Raw genomic sequence first — 20025 nt, forward strand, 5'->3', positions numbered from 1 at the left:
AAGTCAGGGTATTTAACTGGATTTTTCTAAATGAAACAATTATCAATGAAAATGAATAGAGGGATAAGTTCTTCAATATGACATGCCAAGGAAATAATGTATAGTAGTGGACACATAATTCTGAGACAATGTAGATTTGGGTTCTGATTCTCAAATAATACCTACCCTTTGTTAGCAAATAGCATGTACATATTGCCAGCTTTATCTATAAACTTTATAATGAGAATAAATAAAAGGAATGAAAATGCCAAGATCTGGCAACTGGTAATTTTTGCCTTGTTTCTTACTTTCTTGGGTCTCAAAAATCACAAGTCAGTCCAGGCATCATTAAATGGTGATTACCGACCAAGTCATTAACATAAGTACATGTTTGAACTGAACCTTCTCTTTTTACAGCCCTTCCTAAGAGACAGGAGGTCAAGAAGCAGGATTCAAAAGACTAGGCTCAGAATTGATACCCTCATTTTGCAGATGTTAGAACCTATCCAGTTTCTCACATCTTCCTGGAATCTGGCTGCCCTTCAGTAACAACGTTCTCTACACAAATATCGAATTTAACAACTAAGAGAGTAGTAGGATAGGCTGATATAATAAGAACAGATAAAATGTTTCACTCTTTTCTGACCATTGTAGGTCTGTGGAGTTGCACTCAAAAGAAGCACTACAGAATTTCACTTTTCCTGACCCGTATGAAGCATCCGGCACAAAGAGCTGATATTTTTCCATTCCATATCAATACTCTTAGGACACTATCATTTATAGTTTTACCATGTTTTTGCAAGTACTTAAAGGAACCAATTTCGTACCTACATAACGTTCCACATCTATCACTGAAAAAGCAGGTGAAGGGAGCCTGAGTCCAAGGTCATCTAATTTAGGGACCATAATAGGAACATCAAATCCATGTTTCTCCAGGTATCTTTGTGTCAGCTGACTGCCATGCATCTTTACAATGACTTCATCGGCACTAAGAAAACATAAGAATAAAATGTTATTTTTATTGATAAGCTGTTCATAAAAGTCCTGAGGTAATGAGTTAACATGGAGAAAGAATGTGGAAGTATTTGTATCAGTGGTTCTCAACCTAATTCTCCTCTTTAAAACTTTCATAGAACCCTCAAAGTAAAATTCATATTTAATTAATAAAATAATAGATCATATGGGAATGAAAAATACTGGACGCAGTATAACAGTTATGGAGTGTGGCAAATCATATTTACATGAAAAGGTACCTATGAAATAGATCATAAATGTAAATTGTGTATCATTCATAACACAATCACATTTTTAAAGAATTATACATATATACATCTATAAACATAAATGTTTCAATGTAGAAAGAAAAGCTCAAAAGACATTAAGCCTGACAGAGGGGATTATGAAAACCTATTCAATTTACTTTATACAATATGTAAATTACATCAACTATATTTAATTCAATACTTACTGTTATCTTACTATAGTTTAAATAATCAAAAGCTTATGGAATTAATTAAAAGTAGCCCTTTAATTAACAGCAGTAACAGTCTGGGCATTTGTGATCAGCTCTAACGATACTCATCTGTGTTTACGTTGGCAGAAAAGTGTATGAATTACTAATAATTTGAGGGTCACAAATCTTTTAAATAAATGAAAGCCATATGTCCTCTCCCTGAAAAATGTATACCCACAGATACTAATTTGCATAAATGGTTTCTGGGAGGGCATAAAACACTTCTGAGACCTGTAAACAGGCCCAGACTAAAAATCTAGTGCCAGGCCCCAAATAAATCAAGCATTGTCCAGTAAAAGGGAAAACAAGCAAACTTCCTCCTGCAATTTGGAAACTGGTAATTGACAGCTTGAGAACAAGACGCTTAATTCAACAAAAATCATGTGGAAACACTGTTTCATATGTTTTCTATTTCTCAGCCAACCTGAGGGAGACAAATGTGGATGGTTTGTCATCATGTTTCTGTTTAAGGACTAAAAGGTGGTGAACAGAGCAGAGCAATCTTAAAGACAGAGGGAAAATCTCAGAATTTTCATTTCAGGACCTGAAAGAAATTCCATAATAGACGGAATGTGATACTGTGATTTAAATTTAAATTGTGCTTCCCCTCTTTAACAAGCTGAGATATGATCTTGTATAAAGCTTACTAAGCATTATCTCTTTAAAGAGATGTCAGGCAGTGAGTAGGAAATGATCTGAATTAGCATGATTAAATGCTTTATAATGCTTTTGCTCTCTCTTAGCCTAGACAATTCAAATATACTCCATTATTTTTCAGAATCAGAAAGCTCAGTCCTGATGCCATCAGAGGCGAAGCAATGACCCTGCATGCGTCTGGTGGACCCGGCACAGGCAGCTGATACAGTGACTGGAGAAAACAGAGGTGCAAAACAGGGAAAAGTGAGAAGAAAGAAAAAGAGAAACAGCAGCCACATTATCATAACGAGTCAGAAATGAGAACTGCTTCCATCAGTGTATTTCAAATTCTGGGGATGAATATTTTTACATGGTGACCCAGTATGCATATGCATAAGTTCCGTGAAACTAAGCATAGTTCCTCCTATGACTTGTAATGTCCTGATAGTTTCTACTTCCTTTACAGAAAAAAGTGAAAAGCCAACTGACACCAATGGCATGGTGCCACCGAAATTGAAAAACGCACTGTAGATAATTCCGCTTTATTAGCCAATGCTGTTAAATCTTGTTTGAGGCAGAACGAGGCTCCATACCTTGGGAAGACTCGAGAACGGAGCTCCTTCACAAAGGCCCTAGTTCCAGCCTGCACAGGCTTGGAGCCGTCGTCCACTTCTGTGTAGTCGTGGCGGTGCCAGTTCCTCCTCTTCTTCACTGAATCCACAGAAAGTCAGGAAAGGAAAACAGTTTTGCGGCTGGTAGCACTATACTACCTCACTGTTACAGTCTACATAATCAGAAGGAACAACTACAGGAACAATGACAACACTCAAGTTTTTAATGCATTCCCAGGCCACAAAAGAAAATGTTACAAAAGCTAATGTTGTAATTATAAATAACTAACTGTGGGTTTTTAAACGCTTGATCATTTCATCAAAATAATTTAAAAATTAAATAAAAGATTAAAAGCAGCAAAGAAGTCTTTTATTTACTCACATTTAACTATATTATAACATTTCCAAATTATCTTAAATTAGTTTATTAAAACATTGAGTCATACTACGATTAATCACATCATCCAAATTATCTTCTCAGGATAAGGCATTTTATTACTCATCAAAAATCCATTCCAACATCATAACACTATTCTCTTTTATGTAAGGATTTTGTCTCCAAATAAGCACATTTATACTGACATAAAGAACAGAGACAGTTCACCAAGACATAATTAAAGCAAGACCAGTGCTGTGATTTAAAAAAAAAAAAAAAAAAAAAATCAAGGTTAGTTCAGATGCTAAATTCCTATGGTTCTAAAGCTGGGGGGTGGGGAAGATAATCTTGATTAGATTTTTCACTTTCTTAAGAGTGAAAATCAGGAGACATATATTTAATTCTTAGTTCATCCATCAACTTCCTCTGCAACCTTGGAAAAGGTCATTGGACACCTCTGGATCCAGATTTCTCAAAGAGGGAATGAAAGAGATGGAACAGAGTGATGATTTTTAAAGTATACCTAAGACACCCTTAACAAAGAGGAAGATGGTCAATGAAGAAAATGGCTACCTGTGGTCCTGCCTAAAGCTCATTTGTGTGATACCATGTAAGATTTCACTGTGTGTGTGTGTGTGTGAGTGTGTGTGTGTGTGTGTGTGTGTGCGCGCGCACGCGCGCACGTATGTTCCAGGAAGACTCTGACCATGTAGCACAAGCTATGCTGGAACTCATAATCCTCCTGTCTCTGTTTAGATTATAAGTTTCAGGGGTTTTTTTTCTTTTATTTGTTTGTTTATTTATTTATTAAGAAATTTTCTATTCACTTTACATACCAACCACAGATCCCCCCTCTTCCCACCCTCCAGCCTTCCCCTACAACCCATCCCCACATTTCCCAAGTCAAGGTCTCCCATGGGGAGTCAGCAGAGCCTGGCACACTCAGCTGAGGCAGGTCCAAGCCCCTCCGCCCTGCAGCAAGGCTGTATAAGGTGTCACACCCTAGGCACTGGTCTCCAAAAAGCCCGCCCATGCACCAGGGACAGATCTGATCCCCCTGCCTGGGGAGCCCCCAAACAGTTCAAGCTAAACAACTGTCTCCCGTATCCGGAGGGCCTAGTCCAGTCCTATGGGGCTCCACAGCTATCAGTTTTAAAAGAATTTTTTTTAAAGTCTAAAACTCCCATCATTCAAACTTCCTGGTACTGATGTCAGCAACTTACTTAGAAATACATTATTACTTTTTTTAAATTATATTTTTAAATATATGTGCTTTATTGTATGTCTTTTTTTTTTTTTTTGGAGCTGAGGATGGAACCCAGGGCCTTGCGCTTGCTAAGCAAGCACTCTACCACTGAGCTAAATCCCCAACCCACATTATTTTTTAAATAGTAAGAATGATTGACAGTGATATAACTACACGGAGAAATAAGGAGTAAAGCAAGTGATGGAAGATGATAATAGTATGAGAAGACTTATTGGTACTTGCTGTAAAATTACTTCAACTTTTCCTGTTTGTTTGGACATTATCATAACAAAATGTTATGGAGAAAACAACCATGTGATTTCAAGATATTTTATCATTTTTGAGGCAAGGTCTCATGTAGCCCAGGCTACACGACCTTCCATTTGGTAAACCAGACACCACTTCCTAAAGTGCTAGGATTACAGGCATGGTAAGCACACAACCATACCCAGTTTTCTGTAGTGCTGGGAATCAACCTCTAGACTTCAAGCATGTTCTACCAACTGAGCTACACCATAGCCTAATTTCAAGTTATTTTAAATATTTCCCTTACCAAGATCATAACATTGGATCCCCATCTAGATAAAGGTCACAATTATAACCAACAGATGTAGAAATCACAATTATTTATATCTAAGAGTCTAAACCAAGATTCCCAAGGAACTGTGACTAGATCTTCAATACAGAGGAGGTTCAGTGCCACCCCACCCACTTTAAATCTCCCAAGAAAATTACATTCCACTAAGGTATCCCTTGTGCTTTACTCTCTCTCATTTGTAACCATTCATACAGTGGCTAGAGAGATGGCTCGGCAGGGAAGAACACTTGCTGCTCCTGCAGAACACTAGAGCTCAGTTCCCACCACCCACATCAGGTGGATCTCTGATGACCTTTCTGGCCCCTTCAGGCACCCACACAGGTGTACATACATATACAGACACACAAACACATAAAACTAAAATCAAATCTTTAAAACCATTCCTGTAATTCAAGGGCATCTTAGTGTAGGTTTTCCTCTACTATACACAGATGGATATAAAATTTATTTCCATCTGGTATCACATGTTTTTATACTATTTTCTTGTTTTATGGACATTTCCTCCTTATTAAATATTCAAAAGCAATATAAAAGCAGACAATTTTAAAGTGTAGATGTGCCGTGTTATAATTATTTTTTATTCTTTTTCTTTTCTTTCTTTTTTTTTGGTTTTTTGAGACAGGGTTTTTCTGGGTAGCTTTGGTGCCTGTGCTGGATCTCGCTCTAGAGACCAGGCTGGCCTCGAACTCACAGAGATCCGCCTGGCTCTGCCTCCTGAGTGCTGGGATTAAAGCCGTGCACCACCATCGCCCCGCTATTTTTGATTCTTAAGCACAGTAGTGGCTAGAATGAGAATGGTTTGCAGATGCTAATATATTTGAATGCTTGGTCCCTAGTTAGTGAACTGTCTGGGAAAGATTAAAAAGTGTGGTCTTGTTGGAAGAGTTGTGTCACTGGGGGGCAAGCTTTGAAGTTCCAAAAGTCTCTGCAATTCCCAGTACACATGTTCTCTCTGCCCCATGGTTGTTAATCAAGATGTGAGCTCTAAGCTGTTCCTTTGCTCCGCCATCATGGACTCTAACCCTTTGAAACTGTAAGGCAAATTAAATACTTTCTTCCATAAACTGCTTTAGTCATATTATTTCATCACAGTTGTAGAAACGTAACTAAGACAAGCACTTCATTTGTTCTCAATCTTTCTTCATATAACATTATAATTAACAGCCATGTACATAAATCTGTTTCTGTAATTAATTACTCAATATAAATTTCCAGAAATGCTAGAATAAAGTGTGGTGATTTGGCTGAGAATGGCCCCCAGAGACTCCTATATTTGAATACTTGGTCCCCAGTTGGTGCCTGTTTGGGAAGGATTAGGAGGTGTGGTCTTGTTGGAGGAGGAGGTCACTATTTCAAGCCTCCCACCATTCCCAGTGCACTATCTCTGCCTCAGCTGCTGGCCCAGCCACCCGCTGCCATGCGTTCACTCCACCACAACAAATGCTAACCGTCTGGAATCATAAACCCAATTAAACTCCTTTCATAAGTTGCTTTGGTCATGGAATTTTATCACAGCAACAGAAAAACTAACACAAACAGCACTATTTCAAAGATATTTGTTATACACTGCAAAACAGCCTCAAGGAAAGTGAGAATAATTCATATTCCTACCATACAGGTAGCCTAGCTCAAGGCTCTGTGTTAACAGGCATCATCATTAAAAAAAACAAAACAACAACAAAAAAGCTGCCATTTGCTAAGTGAACTATGATGTTGCTTTTCCTCCCTTTGAGACAGGGTCTCTCTACATAGTACTAGCTGTCCTGGAACTTACTACAGAGAGCAGGCTGGTCTCGAACTCACAGAGATCCGCCTGCCTCTGCCTCCCAAGTGATGGTATTAAAGACATGTGCCACCAGGCCCAGCCAGATGTTCCATTTTTTTATTTTAATTTTTGCAGAGCACATTAATCAGTAAAGTATACTCAATTTGTGATTTGATAGCTATGGGTCCAAACTACAGTTCTGACGAATAACTACACAATATTTAATTAGATACTTTCTTTTATATCTCATATAACATTGTTGCACATATTGAAGGAGATAATATAGGTCAAGTATTTACTCACTATAGAATCTGGTATATAATAACCTACCAAAATACTGTAACTTCCTTTAATGTGCTGACCTATAGATTAAGAGAAGCATGCAATTGTCCTATTTGGCCAACAAGCTTGAAACAAATTCATCCACTACAACAGCTGACTGAATTTTTCTTAAGAGGAAGCCAGTGAAGGGATAGTTTAAGTAGTGGTCACAGGGAAAGGGAAGAAAACGTCTGCCTTGGTTGCATGTGCCTGAGGAACACAGTATTATATTCAAATGCTGAGCAGCTTCCTGCTTTAAATAGGGTTCTTAATTCCTAACCATAGAGTATAATCCAATGAACTTTATTAAATGGGTATTATAATGTCTCGATTATATCTATAATAAAGACATCTGGAATATTCAGACAAGGTATCAAGAAACACTTAGTAGCAGAGGGAAAGGAATCAAAAGGGATTACTCAAGTTGAAGTGGATGCTGAAGTATGGTGGAAGGTGAGTCCTAAGTCAAGGCAAAACAGATTACTGCATCTTGAGCATCTTCCCTCCGAGTACTCAGAGTTGGATGCTTTCCCAGAAGAGGGCCAATGCCTGGTATGAAGTTCTTCAAAGAGAAGAGGGACTTGAAGGGCCAAATAATAGGCAAGCTTCTCTCTGAAGCATCATTATTCAAAGTGTAGGTTACAATCCATTATGGTCTGTGTAATCAATTTAGCAAGTGTGATAAGATTTTTAAAAGATGACATCATATGGAAAAAATACAATGTATCCCTTGAAGTAGTACTAGCTCTTAGCAACTCAGTATTTCATACAAATAAAATTCAAATCACTTCATTTGGGGAATATATATTTGAACTTTACACCAAAACCAATATAAAATTTAGTTGTTTGACTTGAAATAATAATACTGTACTGTTTCCTTCTTCCTTATTCTTGACCAAAACTTATTTAACTTATATACAACATACACCAAGCAAGATTCATATAACAATTTTACCAGGTGTCTTAAATTTAAGTTTCATACTGTATACTATGAAAACAGGTAACCTGTATTTGACATAATCTATTTTTATGCATTACTAGAACTTAAATTCCTAAATCTCTTATAAAGAGATTATGGAAATTATTAATATTTCTAATAAATGATCAGTCTAATTGTTACTAAGTCTCTTTTACATGTTACCTTCATATAACAAAATTTCTACTTAGAAAAGTACAAGGGGGCAAAACTCCATATTCAAAACAAAGAGGCTCTATATTACCTACCTACCACCCACAGTTTATCAAAGTACCCTCAGTCAAAGGTTCCTTCTTGTTTTGTTTGTTATGTTTTTGAGACAGGAGTCACTATGTAGCCCTGGCTAGCCTGTTATGTAAACTAGGCAGTCCTTGAACTCACAGAGATCAGTCTGCCTCTGTCTCCCGAGTACTGGAAAGGGAAGCTGGAGGGACAGACTTTGGTGATTTGGGTGCTGGAAACTGAAGTTTGAGTTTAGCCTTTAATGGTTGAGCTATCTCTCTAGTTGTCTTTCTAATTTTAAAACAAAGTCTACAGTTTCCTTTAATTTTATGAACACAAAAATTATAGTTTGCAGTCAAAAATTTATAAATAAATAGCTATATTCCAAAGCCTTTTAAATATTTTCTCTCGCATCCATACAATGACATCTCAATTTAGTCTTTGGAAGTATCTGTAAAAGACCGAATATTAATATTGTTTTGTTTCTAATGCTGGTATACTCTAGCCTAGTGAAAGAAAAGGACTCCAGACTTTACCTTGTCCTCTCTGAAAAGCCTGTCATCAGAGACCTGCTGTGGCCTTATTCTCATCTCTGTCTATCTCTCCATGGACACCAAAGTTGGGGAAGAAAGGAGTTTTAGGCAGATACGCTTTGACAACCAAATTCAGTAAATACATGCAATATTTTACCTATCAATCTCCTAAATATACAATGTGTGTCTGCCCATTAGAGTCAAATCTTTACTCTGCATATTGCTCCAAGACAACATGATCTTATTAGTCACAATCTGTTTCCAGAACCAGGGAAGGGTTTCTTTGCCATGCTTTGTAAATTTAAAGTTTCTTTTTTTTTTTCTTTTTTTCTTTTTTAAAGATGTAAAGATGTACTTAAATTTGAGGGCTCTCCATGAGCAATTAAAAATATTAGTATTTTTCTCCCTTACATTTGTGGCATATTTAATAATTCAAACAAAGGCTTAACTGGAATCCTAGCACTTGGGAGACAGAGGCAAGAAGATCAAGAATTTGGGGCCTAGCCTGGCAGTGGTGACACACGCCTTTAATCCCAGCACTCCAGAGGCAGGTGGATCTGTGAGTTCGAGGCCAGCCTGATCTACAGAGTGGAAAAGAAAAAGAAAAAAAAAAAAAAAAAAAAAAAAAGGAATTTGGGGCTAGTATGGGCTATATAATCAGACTACTTCAAAGTTTTAATTATTCTTTTCAGACAAAAACTGTACTGTAAGTATTTTTAATGAAATCTTCCCTACAGTTCTTGTTAAGTTATTATGATATTTATTAGAGTATCATCAAAGTACCACCATATACATGTAATTTTCATCTAAGCGTCTAGTACTTACTCAAGGAAGAACCATGTAGAAGTGCACAGTTGGGGCAGTGATACAAGTCGATGTCAACAGCATGATGTTCTTCTACACCAACACAGCTACGATAAAGACAAATAAGAACAAAATATGAATGGAAACTTCACTTAACTATAAAGAAATGTTTGGACTCGAGGTGAGAAATGTACAATAACTCAAATAGCAAATCTGAAATATATACAAGAATAAATTGTATTATCCTTTCCATCCATACACTGGCTAATAATTGTGGGTGAGAATAGATCCAAATGTACATGAAGCTATTTACTTTCAGCATCAATGAAAACATCAAAAATATTGCAATTATAAGCATAAAACCCTCAAGCACTATGTAAATATCATCTTCTTAAATTACTGTCAATAAGTTGAGTCAAAAGGTAAGTCATAATGAGATTCTGAACAATATTTTCATCTAACAATGAATGCACTACATAATATACTTTGTAAGTTATGGAATTTGCAAATTCTATATATCCTTAAATGAATGTGTTTAAAAAGGAAGCCTGGCATTACTGAGCTAAGCACATACACCTCAAGATGTTATGAAGAGCATCAAAATAAACCCTTGGAACACAAGCCCCATCAAAATTTCAGTTACATTCCTCACAAAACTAGAAAAGGCAATCCTAAAATAGTATGAAAGCACAAAGCAACCCTAAACAGAAAAGGCAATGCTGGAAATATCACAATACCTATCATCAACTTACCCTCCAGAGCCACAGTAACAGAAACAGCATGGTATCTCCACAGAAACAAATGGTGCTAGGGAACCGGACATTCCCACATAGAATGAAACTAGGTGACTATCTCTCTATCAGCACAAGAATCACTTCAAAATGGACCAAAGATCTTAAATTTAAGACTTCAAAATTTGAAACCGTTGGGGGGAAAATAGGCAAAGCACTTGAAATAGGCACAGGCAAGGACTTTGTGAAAAGGCTCCCAAGATATTCCCAAGAACTGACAAGTGTTACTGCACAGAAGTAAAATGGAAACACTCGAGGCTGAAGAGATGGCTCTGCAATTAAGACCACTGGATGCTCTTCCAGAAGACTCAAATGGATTCCTAGCATAAACAATTTTTTCTAAACATAAATAAACCTTTAAAAAATTAAATTCTTCTGAAAATGACTATCAAATTCAGTTTAACCCCAATCAGTGTGGAATCTCACAAGATGATTCTAAAACTGGTGTCAAGGTGGAAAAAGCCAAGACTATGCAAGACAGTCAGATATTCTTAGAAGGAAGAATAAAGCTCTACTATGTATGAAAACGTATCTGAGAGGTCACTTAGAACACATGCCAGTACTCCCAAATGCAGATCCAGGTACACAGCGACGCTCGTGCATAACGTAGGAGGGTCACTGAAGAGTAAACAGACAGGGCAGACTTTTCGGTGTAAGGGTCTACTAAGATACATTTCGTTATTTGTATGGGAGAAAGAAAAAAAACTTACAATTGTTCTTGCAACACACACCTTTCATCTCAGCACTTGAGAGGCAAAGGCAGGTGGATGTCTTTGAGTTTGAGGCCAGCCTGATCTATAGTGAGACTCTGTCTCAAAAAGGGGGCGGGGGTTATAAATGAGATTATAAACTTAAGTATAAACAAAAGGAAAAGGCGCAAAAAGTATACAGCATAATACTGAAAATACAACTTAGTGGTAGACAGTTTATCTTAAAACACAGAAGCACCCATAAAGGGAGAAACTGGTCATTTCAGCCATACTAAAGTAACTTCTGTTCATTAAACCACAATTTCATGATAAAGGGCAAAGTAAATCAGAGTGAAGGACATTTCAATGCAGATACTCACTAAAGAAATTATACCCAAAGTATAATTAACTCCTCTATAAATTACTAAGAAGAAAGTCATGTGGCCAATATAAATATGAATTGTGCAAATTAATATATCTCAAATAATGAGAATGATAAACTAAAATGACAAAAAATTCCATAATATTCCACTACACCAGCTAAAAAATACCAAGCGTGAAGATATTAAATGTTGAAGACTGTGTGGAGCAATGGGGACTACTTAAATTACTGGCAGAAATGTAATTCAATACAGCAGTTTTAGAGAACAAAACACATGCAATGTATACCAGAATATCTACCTACATGCAAATGGCTAATCTATTTATAATAGTCTATCAACAATAAAATTAATTACAGTATATTCTCATAATGGAAGTCCATACAGAAATGAATATTCAATGAAGAACTACAGCCCTACACAATAAAATAAATTCTACAAATTAGGAGGCTGGAGAGATGGCTGAGCAGTTAATAAGAATGTGTGTTGTGCCAGGCGGTGGTGGCGCACGCCTTTAATCCCAGCACTCGGGAGGCAGAGCCAGGCGGATCTCTGTGAGTTTGAGGTTATCCTGGTCTACAGAGCAAGATCCAGGACAGGCTCCAAAACTGCACAGAGAAACCCTGTCTGGGGGGAATGTGTGTTGCTCTTACAGTCTTACAGAGGACCCCAATTCGGCTCACAGCACCCATGGTGGACAGGTCACAAGTGCCTGTAACTCCAACTCCAGAGAATCTAAAGTCCTTTTCCACTCTCTATGGGTACTGCACTCAACATGCATAAACCACACTCAGACACACATAATTTTTTTTTTATAATTCTACAAATTAACCCATTAAGTTAAAAAGAGAAAAACAAAGAAAAAAAGACAGTCAGGTGTCATGGCACACACCTGTTGTCCCACCACTTCGGATCACCAGCTCAAGGCCAACTTGGGCTAGGTGTGAAACTCTGTTTTAAGGGAAAAAAATAAGATGAAAGAAGAGCTGGCTAGGCATGGTGACACACACCTTTAATCCCAGCACTCAGGAGGCAGAGACAAGTGGATCTCTGAGTTGAAGGCCAGCCTGGGCTACAGAACAAATTCCAGGACAGCCAAATCTACACAAAGAAACCCTGTCTTGGGGGGAGGGAGGGATGAGGGAAGCTAAAGAGATGGCTCTGCAGTTAAGAGCACCTGTTGCTCTTAGAGAGGATCCAGGTTCAGTTCCCAGAACCCATAGAGTGGCTCACCACCATCTGTAACTCCAGTTCCAAGGGATCTGACCTCTGTGGGCTACTGACATGTACATGGTATACATACATATATGCAGATAAATAATAAAGCTGAAAGTTCAAGTGTGAGAGCAGAGCATAACACCTCTACTCCCAACACTTCAGAGACAGAGGCAGGAGGGTTGTCTAAAGTTCCAAGCTAGCCTGGGTCTCTATAGAAAGTTCCAGATCATCCACTCTCTGTAAGACAGAGAGACCCTGTCTTATACACACAGAGGTCAGATGAGGCTAGTTAACACTGAGTAGCTAAAATGAGACAGACAAAAGATCGCTGTAAAAAAATGATATGTATGTGATAGCTATCTCTGCATTCAATGCAAGAGCTCAAACCCAGACTACCTGGATTTTGAAAATGACCTTCATTAGGTATAATAGGCAAGCAGGCTGGCTGGCGCTCGCTCTCTCTCTCTCTCTCTCTCTCTCTCTCTCTCTCTCTCTCTCTCAAGCAGGCTGGCTGGCTGGCTCTGGCTCTCTCTCTCTCTCTCTCTCTCTCTCTCTCTCTCTCTCTTTGTTTGTCTTTTTGTATTGTTTTGTTTTTTTCCCTTTTTCTCCTCTTACACAGGGTTTCTCTATGTAACAGCCCTGGCTATCCTGGAACTTTCTTTGAACTCTCCTAGAACAGAGCTCCGCCTGCCTCTGTCTCCCAGGTGCTGGGATTAAATGTGTCCACCACCACAGCGGGCTTGTGTAGCAGGTTCTCTTCTCCCAACAAAACAAAGACTTAAACCCACAGAAACCCCACTTAGCACTTCTAGAAAGACAGTCATGGATTGTCTTCTTGTCTGGCTTTCCCTAACTTGACTATTACATTCCTTCTCCTTTAAAAAAAGGATGGTGATACCAAAAGAATTAAGTATTAGGTCCTGGAAAACCTAAACTGGCTCATCTCATCAACTCATCTACAAACATCTAAAGTACATAAGGGTGACTCCCACAATACTCAGGGGAAAAGAGGCAGGGATATTCAATTAGTTAAAGACATTCAGGGCAAAACTAAATGTTTTGACTATTAATTCTCAAAGACCCATGAGTTCCTCTCTCCAGCTTCTAATTCTCACCACCACCTCACCTCATCTATCTGCTTTATTAAAATGCCAGTGAGCTAGTGTGGTGATGCACATCTCAAACGCTAGCATTAAGACAACTGAAGGAAGGATCATGAGTACAAGATCATCCTCAATACACAGTGAGTTCATGGCCAACCTGGGTTACATGAGACTATCTCAAAAAAAGCACAAAATAAAATAACATAATATATATTAAAATATAAAATATAATACCAGAGTTGTCTTCTACTTTTGGCTAATTCTCACCAACTAGCAGAAAGAACACACCTAAACTGATTTAGATACTTCAACACTTAGCAAATTCGGTAAATCAGAAATAGTCAATTTGTGTGATGGAGAGACAGCTGGGGTTAAAAGTACTTGCTGCTCTTGCTGAGGACCCAGGCTTGGCCCCCAGTACCCTTATGGAGGCTCACAACTATCTATTAACTCCAGTTCTAGGGAATCTGACATCCTTTTCCTCTGTGGGGACCAATGCATTTACAAAGTATACTTTTATGCATGCAGGCAAAAACTAATTCACCTAAAATAAATAAAAATATCTTTAAGATAGTAAATTTGGTAAGTGAATAAATCTGAAAAGGCCCATTTAAATTAACCATACAAAATGTAATTCTAAAATTAAAATTTAATGTTTCCCAACCAACACACTTTTCTATCAAGCCTACCCACTCCACCCTCTTACTGCTCACTGAAAGAACCCTACAATCTCTCTAAGAAATAGTAAGAGAAAGAGAGCAGGACTCATGAGATGTACAACTCTGGAAGCAAAGTTTCAAGGCTGTTTTTTCAATCTGGCACAAAACCAGATTAGTCTCTTCTCTATTTCTCTTTTTAAACCTCCCTTCCTATAACAAGCTGTCACAGTTTTCCTCACAGCAGAAAATTCACTGTTTACTAGACCATTGTGTGTGCGGGGGTGGGGGGCTAGGGGGGTGGGGGATGGGGGTGGGGGGGTGTCCTGTGGGGTGACAATATGACCTTTGCTGAATAGTTTCCATCAATGAACAATCTCACTGCCATTTGGTGAGTGGGGTGGTGACAACTTTAGCACTTTCTATTGTCTTATCTTCTGAAATTGTTGCTTAGGTGGCTTTTGGGGGTTGGGAGAGTAGGGAATGGACACTTGATGTGAACAGAATTGAATTAATGACTAACCACGATTCACCAGGATTTGCCAAACATTTTCCCCCTCTTGGATAATGCACCCTTTTATATTCTCTACTCTCGGAGCTGTAACAGTGGGTGGTCAAATTCTTTTAAGAGCCTATTATAGTGGATTCCATTAGATTGTACTCTTTTCTCCAAATCATCTCTCCATTTGTCACCAAGGAGCCTTATCCTACCTATCCACAGAACATCCTTCCACATTTTACTGATAAACATTTCCACTCATTTAGTACCAAGCTATTTCCTAAATTCGGTTTCCTAGGACTTTCCTCAGTACTGTGTCCACATGATCCCAGTAACATTTGTTATTAGTCACCAATTCTACCCAAAAGCAATGTGATAGTTTTTAAAACTTCACTCACTCAGAATGATACTAAAGGCAATAATTTGTATAAAAACAAGGATCCTTCTACATAAATAATAGATGTTTCCATCTTTCTTCAGATAATAGAGGTTGTGGTAAAGAAATTTATACGTTTTAATTTTTAGTTTTTAGTTCAGTACAAGTTTTCACCTGGATATCAAAGGTTCACAGCCCTGGGGCTGAAGAGACGGGGCTCTGCAATTAAAAGCACTTACTGCTCTTGCAGAGGATAGGTCAGTTCCTAGCATCCACATCCAATGGCTCACAACCACATGTAACTCTAGTTCCAGGGGATCCAACACCCACTGGCCCAGGGGATCCAACACCCACTGGCCCTGTGATGGCCATTCCTGGTTGTCAACTTAAAACTACATCTAGGATTAACTAAAATCCAAGTGGCCATGTATGTATACCTATGAGGGATTTTTTTTTTCTTAATAATTTGAAGTGAGAAGATCACTTTTAACCCCGATCTTTTGAGATGGGAAGATACACCTTTAATCTGGGCCACACCTTCTGCTGGCAGCTTTTCTAAAGGACATGGGAAAAGAAGCTTGCTCTGTTTGCCTGCTCCATCTCACTCTCACTGGCAAATCCATTCTTTCACTGGCATTAGAGCCTACTTCTTTGGGATTCTGGCATATACTGAAGACCAGGTAAACATCCAGCTTTATGGACTGAACAGCTACTGGATTCTTGGACATTCCATTGCTACACAACCACTGTTGGACTAGCTGGACCACAGCCTGTAAACCATTCTAATAAATCCCCTTTAGACAGACAGACAGACAGACAGACACCCGGGTAGGTGAGTGAAATGAATGGACTAATTCATTCATCTGTTCATTCATTCATTCTAATATAACCCCTGAAGGCATACGCACACTGGTAGGGCACAAAAAATTACACAGGCACACACATATATACATAAATAAAAATAGATAAATACATCCTTTTTTAAAGTTCACCAGCTCACCTAAAGCACATAGCTATCTAATTTCTTGATTTTGGCATTTAACACAATCAGAGGACTGAGTTACCCTGTGCCTCCAAAGCCCCCACACTAATATCCACAGAAGAAAAGCAACGGCCTTTGTGGTGAATTAACTCCACATTATAGAAGACTGTTTACAGCTTGATCTTATTCCCTTCATGTTTCAATTCTGGAATCAGGTTAGATCTTAGGACAGTTATGGGCATACTGCAAACTAAATTCCCCATTTCACAATTTCTCAGACTATGAAACACTTCCCTACCTTAATAGTTGGGTTCATGTTTCCAAGTATCCCACAGCTTCCCAACTAGCTACGAACATCTTCACTAATGAGGGTGAAAAACAAAAGACAATACAAAAGGAAACAACAAAGAAAATGAGAGAAAAAAGAAAATGTGAGGGTGAAAAACCAATCAACGAATTTTGACATAAAATACTCTTCAAAGCTGAAAATATTGTTGACACAAGTCTACTGATATTATTCCATGATAAGTATGTGAAAATAGGATGATTCACATGTTGATACCTTAACTATTTGCTTGTTGAGCCTAAAGAACGTGCATGCTGTTTTGGCTGTCCCTGCGTGGCACTGAGCACACAGACCAACCAGTACAACTGGCAGTGGAGCTTATGAATAAACTCTATGGAGGTCTCTATCCCAGGAGAATGCTCCAGAGGAGGAAACAGTGCCAAAGTACCCACCGAGTGCTACTGTGGGTTTCACTGCCCTGTGGTCTTTCCACTAGTCATTCTACCTTCAGGCTAACAACCTCTACTCTGCTTTGCCAATCTACACTCCCTCTTAAGTAGCTTCTTGTCAAGTATAGATGAGGTGAAAGAAGAGGACAGTTAAACCACTAACAGAGACAGGAATATAAGAATCTCTCACATTTTGGTATTATAGTGAAGATGTATAGAAAGAAATGTTTTGTAGAGCAGGTTTGTGGCACCATTTGCCACCTGCCCTCTGCCATCTTCTAAACCGCGCCCCCACACCTCCTGTAATAACAGAAAATAAAACAGCAACAGAGCCTGAAGATTGAAAAACCTTCTTTATAGCTGATTCCACCTCTTTCATGATGATGACTTCATATATTTTATTATGTTTTAGTTTTTAATTTTTGGTTTTATGTAACTGAGGATATGCCCTGAACCCCTGATCCTACATTTATCAAATTCTACCTAGGATTGCAAGCAGGTGTCTATAAGCTCAACTCCATCATGTACTTTTTAATAACATTTATTTAAAGATTTATTTTACATGTATGGATTTTTGTCTGCATGAGTGCATGTGCATCACGTGTGTGCAATGCCTGAAGTCCAGAAGCGGGCACTGGAATCCCTAGGACTGGAGTTATAGACAGTTGTGAGCAGTAAGGACCGAACTCAAATCCTCTGGAAGAGCAGTGAAGTGCTCTTAACTGCTGAGACATCTCTCTAACCCCTAATTTTTATTTTTTCCTTGAGTGTAGTGTAGGTGCCTGCAGAGGCCAGGAGAGGGTGTTAGATCTCCTGGAACTGGAGCCACCTTGGGTCCTCTGCAAAAACAGCAAGTGCTCTTAACCTCTGAGCCCCTTATCATGTATTTTTGACTGATGGTTTCTACCTAATCACTAGCAAGGAAAAAACATGTAAATTTTTTTATAAATAAATCTAGAAATTCATGAAATGCTTAGTGACTACAGTTCCTTGTGAAATTCAAGATTTAGGGAATTAACATTTTTTAAAAAAAAACTGCTTCTAACCCCTGTAACACTCACACTGTGACTTCTAACCCATAACCCATTAGAACCTCCTGTGGATCCTTTCCAATTGCCACTAGGCAGTCTTCCCAAAGAAGGAAGAAGTTCTACAGGAGACATGAGATCTCCACGAAAAGCAACAAAATCAGGTGTGGTCCTTCTATGTTCCCCACCTGCACGTGTGGAAGGCCTCACAATACACTGGTAACAGCTCCAAAGCATCTAGGAGAGAAAACCGAATGGATGTAGAACGGAGGAGAGGGAAAACTACTTTTCACTATACAGCCTTCTGCAACTGAAATCTGCATTGTGCACTGCTTATTTAAAAGAGGAGGAGGAGAAGGAGGGGAGATAAGTCTGTAAAGTGCTTAACATGCAGGCATGAGGACCAGAGGTAAACCCCCAGAACCCACATCTACAAAAAAGCTAGGCAGCCAGGCAGTGGTGGCGCACGCCTTTAATCCCAGCACTTAGGAGGCAGAGGCAGGCAGATCTCTGTGAGTTCAAGGCCAGCCAGGTCTACAGAGTGAGCTCCACGACAGGCACCAAAACTACACAGAGAAAAACCTTGTCTCGAAAAACCAAAAAACAAACAAACAAAAAAAAAAGGCTAGCAAGCTCCAGTCAGAGACCCTATCTTAAAAAAGAAGAAAAGGTTGAGGACGGTACTCAACATCAATGTCAGCCTCTCCACACATGAACATGTACACATACACAAAACCACATTCTTAAGCCCCACCTTCAATCTACAGGGAAAAGTTAATTGGTAGGCCAATAATCTTTATTCTTAACAAGTTCCCCAGGTGCTTGCCAGGGAATGGCACTGGGGGACTATGAATCTAAAACCTTACCAAAGTGGCTAGCACAATTTTGATTCACAACCTCTTTCTATGAAGACTTTAGTCTCCACGCAGCTAAGAGTTCATATGTAATTCGGCATTCCTCCTTAGATCTGGCTACACAGGTCCCACAGTCAATCCCTATAAAGTATGTACTGACACAAAGCAGGAATGCTAAATAGATTAGGAGGTGCTAGTCTGGACTACTCTCCTAGATCATGCTTAAATATGCATTGAGCTGGGTGTGCTGGCGCACACCTTTAATCCCAGCGCTCCTGGAAGCAGAGGCAGGCAGACCTCTGAGTTTGAAGCCAGCCTGGTCTGCTTAGCGAATTCCAGGCCAGACAGCACTACATAGCCTGTCTCTTAAAAAAATAGAAAATACGTAATATAAAAGGTGAAGGACAATGAGTGTGAAGGAGAATAAACTGATTAGACTGTCTTTCAAGTTCTTTTTCTGAAATGTTGATACTTTAACATTTTTTGTTGCTTTTTTTGAGCAAGGGTCTTACTATGTAGCCTTGGCTAGCCTGGAGCTCACAATGTAGACCAAGCTGGCCTCAAACCATAGAGATCTGCCTGCCTCTCTGTGCTGGAATTAAAGATGTGAGCCACCATGCCCCCACCTATTTTTGTTTTAATTTTCAGATTTGGCTGCAAGTTTAGAAACAAAGGGTCCCTACTCATTATATAGTTATGTAAAAAGTCTGTTTTCTTTTTATGTACCTCCAAGTGTCACTTTATTATCTTGATTTTTCAAACATATTGTTAATAAAAATAATACTGGTAAGTAGATTATAAATAGAAAGAAATGGGGGTGTTATTATTTTTTGGTTTATTTTACGTATTTATTTACTAGTTTTGATTTGAAACAATGTCTTACTATATAGCTCTGGCTGGCCTGAACTTGCTATGTCTCAAGCGAACAGAGATCCAATTACCTCTGCTTCACAAGTGCTGGGATTGAAAGGCATGTACCACCATGCCTATCTCCCCACCCCCTATCCTCCTTTTGAGACATCTTACACTATACTATAGCCCAGGCTGGCCTCAAACTTGTTGACAATTGTCCTGGTTCAACCTTTTAAGTGCTGGGATTACAGGTATGAACCACCATGCCTGGCCATAAATAGA

General features: G+C 38.7%; 1 protein-coding gene across 1 annotated transcript; it reads right to left on the bottom strand.

The window, feature by feature from the left end:
- Positions 1–741: 741 nt before the first annotated feature.
- On the bottom strand, positions 742–10494 carry LOC131902223 (lysine-specific demethylase 7A-like). The gene is made up of 3 exons (XM_059253259.1): positions 9602–10494; positions 2722–2839; positions 742–967 (listed from the first exon to the last, which is right to left on the bottom strand). Coding segments are annotated over exons 1-3 (330 nt in total). The 5' UTR covers positions 9603–10494; the 3' UTR covers positions 742–756.
- Positions 10495–20025: the final 9531 nt, after the last annotated feature.

Source organism: Peromyscus eremicus, unplaced genomic scaffold, assembly GCF_949786415.1.
Source record: "Peromyscus eremicus unplaced genomic scaffold, PerEre_H2_v1 PerEre#2#unplaced_4096, whole genome shotgun sequence".
In the NCBI taxonomy this organism is placed as follows: domain Eukaryota; kingdom Metazoa; phylum Chordata; class Mammalia; order Rodentia; family Cricetidae; genus Peromyscus; species Peromyscus eremicus.